This window comes from Spodoptera frugiperda, chromosome 26, assembly GCF_023101765.2.
Source record: "Spodoptera frugiperda isolate SF20-4 chromosome 26, AGI-APGP_CSIRO_Sfru_2.0, whole genome shotgun sequence".
Classification (NCBI taxonomy): domain Eukaryota; kingdom Metazoa; phylum Arthropoda; class Insecta; order Lepidoptera; family Noctuidae; genus Spodoptera; species Spodoptera frugiperda.
The window spans coordinates 711,843-725,485 of NC_064237.1; the positions used below are offsets into that span (position 1 = coordinate 711,843).

General features: G+C 37.9%; 1 protein-coding gene across 1 annotated transcript; it reads right to left on the minus strand.

Moving 5' to 3' along the window:
- Positions 1 to 9,401: 9,401 nt before the first annotated feature.
- LOC126912502 (uncharacterized) lies at positions 9,402 to 11,708 on the minus strand. The gene is made up of 2 exons (XM_050704916.1): positions 9,682 to 11,708; positions 9,402 to 9,601 (listed from the first exon to the last, which is right to left on the minus strand). The coding sequence occupies exons 1-2, from the start codon at positions 11,543 to 11,545 to the stop codon at positions 9,537 to 9,539; spliced, it is 1,929 nt and encodes a 642-aa protein (XP_050560873.1). The 5' UTR covers positions 11,546 to 11,708; the 3' UTR covers positions 9,402 to 9,536.
- Between the last annotated feature and the right edge of the window lie 1,935 nt (positions 11,709 to 13,643).

Sequence of the window (13,643 nt, forward strand, 5' to 3'; positions counted from 1 at the left end):
AGATTCAGTATGACGTATGACAATGGGTTTCTAACATACCTGAATAAAAATATGTGCAAAATAAATATTTACTTACATTCTTGGCTTCAGAAGAAGAGGCGTGATGTTGTAATTAATATACTTTATAAAAAGATATAATGTCTGCGGTCATAGGATCTTATTAGTGTTATCTGATTTTTTTATAAATATTCCATCCATAGGTTGTCTGGAAGAAACCACCATTGTGTGATAAGACCGCTCACAGTACGCATGTACGCATATTACTTAAAATATATGTTACCTAAGCTACTTAAATGTCTACAGTAAAGCATATATAAATAAATAATTTGTCTACATTATTAATAAACGTACCTCAATCGTCTTTTCTCAGAAATCATTATCTCCACTACGATACATGTTAGCTTAACATACGTTGAACTACATACGTGAAATTAGAAATTTCGAGAAAATTAGATCTCAATTTTATGTATTATTAAAGATCAAAGCACAACTTTAAACACGAAATAATACATTTATACATAAGTTCCCATTAAAACGACCTGGAACGTGGCTATTACCATATTTTTCTCATTGTAAAAAGGCAAAACTTTTCACTAAACAGAGCCACATTTGCATATTTAAATTGTTTTTTGTTGTAAACGATTTTTTCTGACGCGTAAATCTTTGTCGATGTGACAATCGCGGAAAATGAAAGATTTGTGGAACGATCATTGCGAGCCCGGGGCGACCGAGTCGAAAGTTTTTCTTTTGTTTTCTCAGGACCAAGGGTTTGCTTTATATTATTTTTATTTATATCACACAATACAACGTGCTCCTTCGTTGCCCGCTCTAAGGATCGTTTTGTGATCTTGTGTTTGGTGTCCAGTTTCGAGATAGCATTTGGAACATTGTGATTATCAGTAGCCAACTACTAAATTCATAAGTGTGGGAAAGACGGCTCGACCGGAGTGATACCACGGCCTCACAGTAAACCGACGTGAAACAATGCTTGCGTTATGTTTCGTTGTGTGAGTGAGGTTACCGGAGGCCCCCTTCCCACTCTTCTTTTTTATGGAACAAGCCGGCAATCGAGCAGACGTATTACCTGATGGTAAGCAATCGCCGCCGCCCATGGACACTTGAAACACCAGAGGCGTTACAAGTGCGTTGCCGGCTTTTTGGGAGTTAGGAATTTAAGGGTTGTTGTTCGGGAATCGGGGATGGGGAAGATTGGGAAGGGGGAATTGGGCCTCCGGTAACCTCACTCACACAACGAAACACAACGCAAGCGTTGTTTCACGTCGGTTTTCTGTGAGGCCGTGGTATCACTCCGGTCGAGCCGGCCCATTCGTGCCGAAGCATGACTCTCCCACACTTCTAATCCCCGATTCCTCAACAACCCTTAAATTCCCAACCCACAGAAGGCCGACAGTGCACTAGTAACACCTTTGGTATTTCGGGGGTCCATGGGCACGATTGCTTACCATCAGGTGATCCGTCTGCTTATACCAGCTTATATCATAAAAAAGTTATTTGCTATATTTTGATTATCAGTATCCAGCTACAAAAATGTGCGGCTAAAACTACGCTAAATAAAGTTCTTCTCTATGTATGTCTCTAAAGACAAACATCATAAAATCAACATATATACTCGTACACGTATATTCATCACCGATTCGCTAGAAGTTATGATAACATAAAAACTGGCTGAATATTTCAGTTTCAAAACCGCATTTGTGACTACAGTGTCAGTTGTATTCATTTCATTTTCCCTTTCTATGCTCCCATGTAACCCGGATTATCCGTATCCTCAGTCGTACTTTGATGCTTTCAACCGTTTTTTAACGTTACCACAGTAACCAACCGGGCACAGAAATAATTCCTATGTAGACTAACCAAATAAAAGTACATAGATACGCGAATGAAACCAAAAAAATGTGCAAAGTCCTAAACTTTTGATTAAATTATTTTTAGAACGTCTGAATTGAAGCGAATTTCCAATAAATCTATCTTGTTGTAATGTTATTTTAGGATCGTTTGAGTTAAAATAGTAATAGTAGGTATTACAATTTCAGTATTGTTTAAGACTGAAATGTAATTATTGTAATAGGGTAGGTGACTAATTTTTTATTTTAATATCCCACTTGTACATCATTTTAAAATATTAGATACGCATTTTTTATTTTCTTACGGAAATAAATACTTTCGAAGATATATCGATTTGAAATATCGTGTGACGTCACTTCTAGGCAATATTAGTACTATATAACCGAAGTATATACCATGCGAAATAAATATATGTAATGCATTTAACCGAAGCGATTAGGCGACGACCACTATATCGGTTGGCACAAAGTGGGTTAATTGATTTTAGAGCGCCATCATACCTTAATTGATACACGCATGTGACGCTCCGGTTATGTTCACTTTAGCATATTATTTTATAGTCAGGGATTGGGTGATAATGGACATCCTTTCCACGACATTTGGATTATAGATATAATAACTACATAGCAATAATTGTAATACAGACAGAGATACATACATATGATGATTATACAGTTCATAAACAAAAAAGTGTCGTGGTAGCCCGGAGGTTTAAGACACTCGCTTTTCATGAATAAGGATGCGCGTTCGAAACCTACCAATGGCAAGTACCAATGTGACTGTTTCCGACTTATAGGTGACGGAAAACATCGAAAGAAAACTTAGGCTTATAATTTCTAATTATAAGTTTGAAATCGCCAACCCACATTGAGCAAGAGTGGTGATTAATGCTCAAACCTTGTTAATATGAGAAGAATCTCTGGTCAGCAGTGGCCACTTATAAGCTGATGACGTGATGTGATGTGTTCATTCACATAACTGATTCAAGGGTGCTCGCTATGTATAGCGGTCAAGACAAAAATATTACGTACATAAGTACTACCCTTTTTTTTTTTTTTTTTGAGGGTGGAAAATCATCCAATGACTTCTCCCGCCTTGGGCGAGGCGAGAGGGAGTGTCAGACTCTTACTGACTAAAAACCACCCCGTTCCTACTCCTGCCCGTCGAGCCGGAGCCCCGGTAAACCCGCTAGGTAGTCCGCAGCTCCGGATTAGGCATCAGCCCTACTGGGCCCCATCTGTGGTGGTCTGATGGCTCTTTGAGGCGCGCGCAGAACGCGACGCGCCGCACGCACGGGTCTGGTTCTGGTCGGGCGGCGAGCTACCCTTGCTCACCGTCCGCAGACCCGCACTTACGGTGGCCGGAGATCGTCGCGCGATCCCCGACGCCCGGAGTGTCTCTCGCGACGGCTGGGGCGTGAGGAGGTTCGTTCTCTCACGCGACCCGCCTCCTCCTTAGCTAGCATGACTGCTTCGCAGAAGGAGGAGACGGCATCCCAGTCCCCCTCGCTCCGCACCATGGCTTGTATCAGTGCCGGACGCGAGAGGGCGCCGTCGCCGACCACATCCCTGAGAACACGGCGGTGCTCAGCCCACGCAGGGCAGACCGCAAGCGTATGTTCCACCGTGTCCTCCGGGCGGTCTTCGCAGTGATGACACCCGGGCGTTTCCTCCCGCCCAATCAGAAACAGGAACCTACCGAAGCTTCCATGTCCGGTAAGCACCTGCGTCAGGCGGTAGGTGAGGACGCCGTGGCGCCTCTCTAGCCACTCCTCAAAGAGGGGACTTACCGCTGCAATGACAGCGAGCCCAGCCCTTGGTTGCGACAGTCGCTGCTGCCATTCCGCCATGAGATCGCGCCGGAGCTCATCCCGCCACGCATTAATCTGGCGCGGCAGTGGAGTTTCGCCCCGGCGACGCGCGTCGGCGCGCAAACTAAAGACGCGCGCGAGCACCTTCGCCTCCAAATCCCACGGCGGGAGTCCGGCAAGGAACATAAGTACTACCCTTAAAGTTTTTATTTAGCAGCACGACAATATACAATTTTGTTATTTTCTTTCAAAAACCTAATTTATGACTTTGTTTGTCATATGAACACATTTATTGTTTCAAAACTTGTATAGTGTAGCAGTTTTCAATTGTTTTTTTATGTTTTTATTATAACTAGTACATTCAGCAATATTAAAGTGTATTATAATGTAGCAACGCAAGGTTTTCTATACAAAGACTTAGCTTTATTTAATATTGAATGACATATGTAGCTTTTATGTTATACAAAATAGCAATGTCAATAATATTCTGCTTTGTAATATTATGACCGTGACCACAAGAAAGTAAAAACATGCATAACAATGTAAGCGATGTGAAGTTATTTTAAAAATCTCAAGGAACAATGTTCACACAAATTACAACTTGTCATGCAATACAGTATGCATACATATTATTATACAGCCTTGGCCAAAAGTATTGAGCACCCATGAAATCTTTGAGTTTTATGCGAAATATCAAATAGAAACAAAACAAACTGTTTTTTATATGTTTATTTTACTATTTATTAATTGAAAATGAATATTTTGTAAGTCCACCCTTTGCCTTAATTACGGCAGAATTTTTTTTTGGTATAGAGCTAACAAGATTTTTACAGTCTTTAGCAGTAATCGCGTTCTATTCTAGGCATAGGTGGCGTTTCAAATCTTCTCTGTTGTTAATTGTGTGGCGCCTACCTCTGCGCTTTACTAAAACCCATAAATATTCTATGGGGTTTAGATCTGGCGACTAGGCAGGCCAGTCAAGAAGCTCTACGTTATTTTCCCGGAATCATGCCATAGTGCGGGCAGATTTGTGGCAAGGTGCGTTATCCTGCTGGAATTTACCAATATCCATGTTCCTGTCGCCGAAAAGTTTCGTGAATGAAGGCAGGAACGCAGTTTCTAGTAAATTTATGTACTTAGAAGAGTCCATGCGGCCCTCTCACACGAACAATTCGCCAACTCCAGAATCGGTCATGCAACCCCAGACCATTATGCTACCGCCACCATGTTTTACGGTTGGTACCACACACTCTGGCTTAAAATCTTCGCCCACCCGGCGACGTACAGAGGTCACAACAGGGGTACCAAAAATCTGCAATAAAGAGAAAAATATTGACTTCCGGAAAACAAAAGAACTTCATCTATGCGTTTGGATTTTAAACCATTTTATATTATTTTATTAGGGCATTAAATATAGTTACTTACCTCTAAGTTAGATTCGTCTGACCACACAAAATTTGACCACTCTGCAATGGTGAAAGTTCGATGTTGTAAGGCCCATTTATACCGAGTTTTTTTTGTTTTTGTCGGGAGCCATGGTTTCTTCCTAGCGTCACAACCTTTCGGATCAGCTTCCTGAAGTCTTCTACAAGTAGTTCGAGCAGAAATTGATACCATATTTTGTTCTGACAACTCAGCAGCGAGCTCTGAAGATCATTTTTTCCTATTTTTTAACGACTCTCTCGGTAACTGACGATCCTGACGGTCTGTGGTGATGCGTTTGCGCCCTGTTTTTGGTATATTTTGATGTGATCGGATAGCATAGAATCGCTGAATAACAAATTGCAAGGATCGGCGCGAACATTTCACAGTTTTGGAAATCTCTACTTGTGATTTCCCTTGCTCATGCAGAAGCTGTACCTCCACTCGTTTTTCTGAAGAAAGTTCGTTTCGTTTTGGCATATTACAACGATAATACTTATAACTTTGAGATAAAATACCAAAAAACGCACCTGGATCACAGGATGTTGTGAAAACGAGAGGTGGTAGCGAACTGATAAATAAATACAAACATTGTAAAAATCACATTTTATTACACCCAGGTGTTTTATTCCTAGCTACGGCATAAATCATTGTTTTTAAATCTTTGTAGATAGCCGACAAACAAATACTTCAACAGTAGATTTAGTTTTCTGCCATACTTACCGTAATGGAGCGAAATTTGTAAGGTGCTCAATACTTTTGGCCAAGGCTGTACATACACATTCGCAATCAAGTACAAAGAGATGCAAATTACTATAAACTTTGCAGGTTTCAATTTCCCAATATAGTATGGGAAACATCTTTCACAAACACATCACACATTAACGTCAGTAGCTTTCGAACCCGCACCTTCATGCATGAGAAGCAGGCGTTTTAAACCTCCGGGACACTACGACACTTTTATAAGTAAACAATTAAATTTTAATAGATTGAACAGCTTTAACATTTACTTTGATTTTCCCAAAACTCTAGTTGTTAACCTCGGTAAATAAACCTACATGAAACCACAAAACAAAGAATAATAACATAAACACAACAACTCATACATTTTACATTTGATACCGCGGACTATTGTTACAATAAAATCATGTGACATTGTTATTTCATTTGATTCACGTCCAAACTGAATAACAATAAATATTCCTAAAATATTTAGACACAATATTTCACTAGCACACACAAAACTAAACAAGCAATCTGTTTGAAATATAACACCAATCGAATCTGTGCGACTGTCAAAAATGTCACGAAGTGTTGTAAATTTTCCAAATCCAATATGGCGGAAGTCGGATGTTTGACGTATCAGATGAGATTGATCGATGTGTCGCGGTGCAATGGAAACGCACACATGTTGCGGAGCCGGACTAATGGACACGAGTACACTACGTTACATGACGGCTCGTGTTGCCGGCCAGAGGCAGCGATGCACTTACACACAAAAGGAAAAACAAATTAGCCTGCGTTTCATTGCTTCGGCGATACACAACCTAGTTTTAAATTCGTTCCAAATTCACATTCGCAACGTTATTAAACATTTTTGTACGAACTGTATTGTTATTGTGTTTATTAAATTAAACGACTTGATGTGAGATGACTTGTATTTTACATTATTTTACAATGTTAATTATTTTGTATATTAGTAGGTGCGACTGCACTCGACACACACTAGAACGACAGTGGTCGTTGACCTCAGACCATAGTGACGGGGTAATGACATGAACGAATGATACTAAATTAGTGATGTAACATCCCCCTTCTTAAATTAAAAAATTAATCTATTTCATCGATTAACCTTTGTGTTGGTCTCACAACACGACCTGACTTGGTTTTGTACAATTGTGGGAATTTTGGATTCTCCGGCTCCTGTCTGTCACCCTCATCTCTCCCCTGCGAAGAATTGGACCTCATAGGAGTAGGGTTGTCACTGCCATTACAATATTTATGCCTTAAGTGTACCCTATTTCTCCTATATCTGACTTTATTTATATCTTCTACAATGTATGACCTATTATCTGGACATCTTTCCTTCACAGTGGCATGTTCCCAATGACTCTTAGGATTTCTCTTAAAATATACATGATCATTTGGTTGTAACATAGACAATGGTTTAGTATTCCTATTATAATACTTTGACTTATTTAAATTATTTTTGACAACAGACTTTTCATATTCTTTAAATCTTACAACCTTTGGCTTTAACCTTTTATATGACACTGGTATGTTATCTCTTAAAGTTCTAGACATTAACAATTGAGCGGGTGACGACAGATTATTCTTAGGTGTGTTTCTATAATGCAATAATGCTATGTATGGATCTGACCCATTTTCCTTACATTTTCTTAGCATATTTTTGACAATTTTGACTGAGCTTTCTGCTTGACCATTTGACTGTGAATGATATGGGCTAGTGACTACATGTTCTATGTCCCATTCATTTAGAAAATTTTTAAATTCTACTGACTGAAATTGTGGACCACCATCAGACACTAAAGATAATGGTATCCCATGACGTGCAAAAATTGACTTTAAATGTGTGATTACATTGCTTGAACGACTGTCTTTGTTTAACAAAGCAATTTCTATAAATTTTGAGTAGTAATCAGTGACAATTAGATAAGTTAAATTATCAAAATACATTAAATCTATACCGACTTGTTGCCATGGATACTTACAAATTTCAAAATTTTGTAGTGGTTCCTTTTGGTTACATGGTTTGAATTTAGCACATATTAAACATTGTTCTACTATGTTTTTTATATCTGTAGACATATTTGGCCAATACAAAGATTCTCTAGCTAATTTCAAACATTTATTTATACCTTGGTGACCTTTATGTATTTTATCTAACATTTCTTTGTACATTGACTTAGGAACAATTAATTTTGAACCTTTAAATATTAAATCTTTAATTACATGAATTTCAGCTTGAATATTCCAATATGGTTTTAATAATGGACTTACATTGTTTTTATTTTTAGGCCATCCTTCATAATAATATTTCTTTAACAATTGCAAACTTTCATCTTTCTTAGTTTCCTGACTTAATTTTGTGCTATATTCTTTACTAATTGCAAGGTTTGAATACATTAAATTTACATGACATGACATTTCAGACTCATTTTCAGGTACATAATTTTCCTGAATAGCTGCTCTAGACAAAGTATCTGATATATACATTTCTTTACCAGGTACATGTATGACTTCTAAATCATATTTTTGCAAGGTTAACATCATACGTTGTAATCTTGCAGGTACATCATGAAGTGGTTTTTTAAATAAATAGACTAATGGTTTATGATCAGTATGTACTGTTACTTTATGACCGTAGACATATTGGTGAAACTTTTCACAACCAAATTGTATTGCTAACAATTCTTTCTCAATTTGAGCATATCTTTCCTGGGTTATGGTGAGAGTTTTAGAACTATATGCAATAGGTTTATTATTTTGCAAAATTACTGCACCTAATGCTGACTTTGACGAATCGACTGACAAGACTAATGGAATTTGTGGATTGTAATGAGCTAAGACTGGTGATCTTGTGATCTCCTCTTTCAAAATTTTAAGACATTTCTCATGATTCTCATCCCAAATCCAGACTGAATCTTTTTTCAAAAGATTTCTTAATATTTGAGTTTTTTCTGACAAATTCTTGATGAATGGACCTAGGTAATTAATCATACCTAATATTCTTTGCAACTCTTTGACATTGGTTGGTGTGGGCATCTCGAGTATTGCTTTGACTTTCTCTTGATCAACCCTAGCACCATCTTTATTAAATACATAACCAAGAAAACATACCTCTGACACTAGAAATTTACATTTCGACTTGTTAAATTTTAAATTAACTTGACGTGCTCTTTGCATAACTTTATGTAGTCGTTCATTATGAACCGACTCATTAGGACCATGTACTAAAATATCATCAATGAAAATTAAAACTCCTTCCAAATCACCGAACAAATTCATCATAATTCTTTGAAATATTTCAGACGAAGCACTTATGCCATAAGGCAATCTTAAATACCTGTATCTACCAAATGGTGTTTGGAAAGTACATAAATCTGAACTATATTCATCTAACTTTATCATCCAGAAACCTGAGAAAGCGTCTAGATGCGTAAAACATGCAGCACCTTTTAACTGTGACCGTATCTCATCTATAGACTTTAACGGATAATGTTCTCTCATTATACAATTATTTAAGTTTCTAGGATCTAAGCATATTCTTAATTGACCTGAACTTTTGACAGTGACTACCACAGAATTTACCCATTCAGTTGGTTTTGTGACTTTTTGTATGACTTGCATTTGCTCCATGCGATCCAATTCCTCGCGCAGCTTTCCTTGCAACGCAAACGGAACTTTCCTTGGCGGATCAATACACGGAACTGCACCAGGCTTGAGTTTCAGATGACAGACTGGGGGTAGACATCCAAGACCCTTAAACAAATCATCATATTGTGTAAGAATTTGTTTACAAAAATCTTGTTTTGTGACGGAAAATACACGTTTTATTATACCTAATTTTTCGCAAGTGGGAAGACCTAAGACAGTTGGACAGAGTATATTTGCTACAATGAACACTATATTTTCACAAATATTTCTATTTTCTATGTTTAAATTACATTTTAAATTTACTTTGCCTAGAATTGGAATGTTATTGCCACCAAATCCTGTGACATTTACATGACATTTATCAATTTGTGACTTTGACAGATTAAGAAATTTGAAGTTTTTGACAGATATGACGTTTACATCTGCGCCTGAGTCTATGACACAATTTATTTTTCGGTTACCCACATGTAAGTTTATTTTCCATGAACTACCTGTATGATGATTTTCTGAAACTGAATTACCCTTGACATGACTAATTTGTTGATTTAAATTATTTCGATGAGATGCTACGTTTGGTATATTTGAATGCATGTTGTGACTATTTGTTTCTGATGCTGAATTACTTACATTTGACTGACAATGATGTGACTTCTTAGTGTACTTGTGGTGATTAATGTTTTGGAAGTGTGTATTATGTGACTTATTGACGGACTGACTATTCTTATTGGATTTATTATAGTTAACATGTCCTTGACCTAGACTATGACTGTTTTTATTGTTATTTATTGTCTTGCGACTGACGGACGGACTTTTATTAGTGTAGCAATGATAATAATGATTAAAGTGAGCATTTTGACTATTTTTATTTTGACTTATTAGACTTATAGGACTATTTTTATTAAGACTTTGACTTGTAAGACTGTTTTTATTATGACGGTGTAATCTCTCAACGCAATTAGCATTGTCATCATGGAGATTACCTAGACTTGGACTATTTTTGTTTTGACAAATTTGACTTGTTTGACTTGTGTGTGAGTGCGATTTGACTGGTGTTTGACTATATGACTGACTTTTTGACTGTTTTTGTGGCTGACTGTGTGACTGTTTATGTAAATGACTAAGATGATTATGACTCGACTGACTGTTTAAAATTCCTACAAAATAATTATCATTTTGTATTGACTTGGAAGTAAACGAATACAACTGTCTGACTTGTTTATTCTTATAGCAAAACTTAGCATAATGACCAAATGAGTTACATGACCTGCATTGTACTCCGATCGCTGGGCACTTCGTTCGATGAGACTGCCCACAGCGACCACACGTTGATGCTGACTGCCTCATCGGACTGGGAGACTTCCACGTGGCCCGATGTGGCGTTTGACTTGAAGCACGCTGTCGACAGACTCGTCGACCGCCGCTCCTTTGACGCAGTTGCATCACCTTCTCGCCGTCTTCGACGATGGACTTCTTTACCATCTTGTCTGCATCCTGCTGTGCGACAATTAGGGTTTTCGCCAACTCTCGCATCCTCTCATAGGTGAGGTTGGGCTCTTGCAACAGCCTTTGACGGATGTGTGACATATCCACGTGCAGGTTGGCGATGAAAATATCCCGGATCATGGACTCGCGCAGGGTTCCGAACTCGCAATCCTGGCTCTTTATCTCCAGATCGGTGATAAAATCGTCGATGCTTTCGGATTGAGCTTGCCTCCTCGTAAAAAACATGTACCTGCACATGGTAAGATTCTTACGTGGCTCAAAGTACAGGTCGAATCTGACCTTGACGTCTTCTATTTTGGCTTCATCCAGGCTGATGTTAAAGGTATTGAAGATTTCGAGACCTTTAGGGCCAATACTGTGAAGCAGAATGGCCACCTTCCGCTTCTCCTCCGACCTGTCTAGACCTGATGCCAGCAGATACAGCTCCAGTCGCTGCCACCATTTCCTCCACGCCTCCGCGTTGTTCGCGGTTGCCTCCGACGACAACTTAAGACACTCCAGACCGGCCACACGGCACCTCGTGTCGCCGACGTCTTCGGTAGACATTTTGTTTTTGAAATTTTCCGTTAACAAACGAATCTTCTTTATTTCGTTGTTACTTTCACTTCTGACACCATGTATTGTTATTGTGTTTATTAAATTAAACGACTTGATGTGAGATGACTTGTATTTTACATTATATTACAATGTTAATTATTTTATATATAAGTAGGTGCGACTGCACTCGACACACACTAGAATGACAGTGGTCGTTGACCTCAGACCATAGTGACGGGTAATGACATGAACGAATGATACTAAACTAGTGATGTAACAACATTTGTAAGTTTTTTGTTCAACAAGCGGTTAGTTTTAATTAAAGTGACCTCTGTATAATCTTATTACCAGGGGGCGGGTAGAATGGTAGTGGTCATCGCCAAAACTATCTAATTAGGTCAACAATGGCCTTTATGTCGAACTTCCGAAACCCATTCACTGTATAATGAAGTGCAAATTACTAAACTACCATTCTGTTATATTGGTGTTCATTTTAGCAAATAACGGATCGTCGAGTAAATTTTACATTTTATATGAAAAATATATTTTGTTACTACAATAAGATACCGTCTTATGGTTAATCAAACAAACAAAGTACATTACATAAATGGATCCTAATTAAAGCACAAAGGACCAAAAACCAAACCTAAAATTATATTAAGACAACAGCAAAAATATATTCCAAGACATCTGGAGCACGTAATGAAATAAATATTCAAACAGACGAAATACACAAGTCGGTTATCCTTGTTTATCGAAAATGTTGCTTACAATGCTTCAATTTGAGTAGAAATTACAATAAGAACAAACTTATTTTCTCTATCTTTAATTTACAGGAACAAGACGAAATAATTCTGGAAATCCGACAGAGAATCTAATTTAGCCAGCACTAAACACGTGTTTCGGCGAAATTTTATCTCTTTTGGCTAGAATCAAAGTAGCAATTCTCTTTCACGACAGTTTGCATCGGCTTTAGATTTGTCGTCGAAAATTCCATTAAGCGCTGTGTCGCGCTGTGTAAAGTGTTAAATTCGATAAAACCGCTTTCATGGCGGCGCGTGGCGCGGCGAGGCGCGGTGCGATGAAACGAGCGACTCTGTCCATATGTGTTGTGTAGTGAGAAACTAGTTTTGTACCTACGTTTGGGATAAATGTGCCTTTTGCAATGTAGTTCCAGGTACATCACTAAATACATATAGCTACACATTTTATGATATTATCTAATATCTGTCTTATTATTATAAGTGTGCAATCATTCTCTCACATAATCCAATGGTCCTATTACAGCAAGGTGTGTCAAATATTTACTGCCAAATGTGAAACCGAAAATTGAATGAGCACCAGATTAATTAATCTTTGGATTAGAGCTCTGATTAGTAATTACTTAATTAGGAGAACATAAATGAAAGGTTGCGCTGAATAGGCTTCTCGTAAATTAGTATCTGTATCAAATACTGAAACGTGAGGTACCAGGGCGCTAAAAATCTATAGGAGGTTCTTATTAAAAGTTAATTACTTTCTATAGTTATGAATTTCATGGATTATGTGAGCTCAGGATCGGTGAAATGATGTAATTTTCAGTTGAATCCTTAAGTCGGACAAAGCATTTGGAATTCTAGTACTGAATCTTTTTGCATCTACTATAGAAGTAAAATAAAGACATTATATTTGAAAAGCAGGCACTATACCGCTGTGCGCGAATATATCAGGAAATGGCCAACAATATAACGTATGTAACTAAGCTAAAATATGAAATAAAAGTCGTTACAGTAACACATCACACATTCAGCCGTAGTGGCTCGAGTCTCGAGTGCTTCTGTCTCAACTGTCTAACTGCCTCTGTTTACAATATGCAAATGGTTTGCCTAACTTTATCCATCGCGTTTAACTCAAACGTAAACGCGTAAGTATGAGTAGAAATATTTACGTAACGCTGCTACGTTGTCAGTTAAATATTGTGTGTTATTTGCAGTCTTTGCGTTACGTTTTTGGAGGTGAAACGTTGCGATAAAGAAATGTAGTTATATGTTGATATATTTTTATGAAATTAATATGTATATCGATAGTCTGATAAGAATAGGTGTGTTGATTTCAAACAGATTTGTTC

Bases quoted from the DNA above. Each gene is read 5' to 3' on its own strand.
- LOC126912502 (XM_050704916.1), bottom strand. From the start codon at position 11,545: ATGTCTACCGAAGACGTCGGCGACACGAGGTGCCGTGTGGCCGGTCTG. The intron at 9,602-9,681 runs GTATAATAAAAC...GATTTGTTTAAG, and splicing joins TCCCACTTGCGAAAAATTAG to GGTCTTGGATGTCTACCCCC.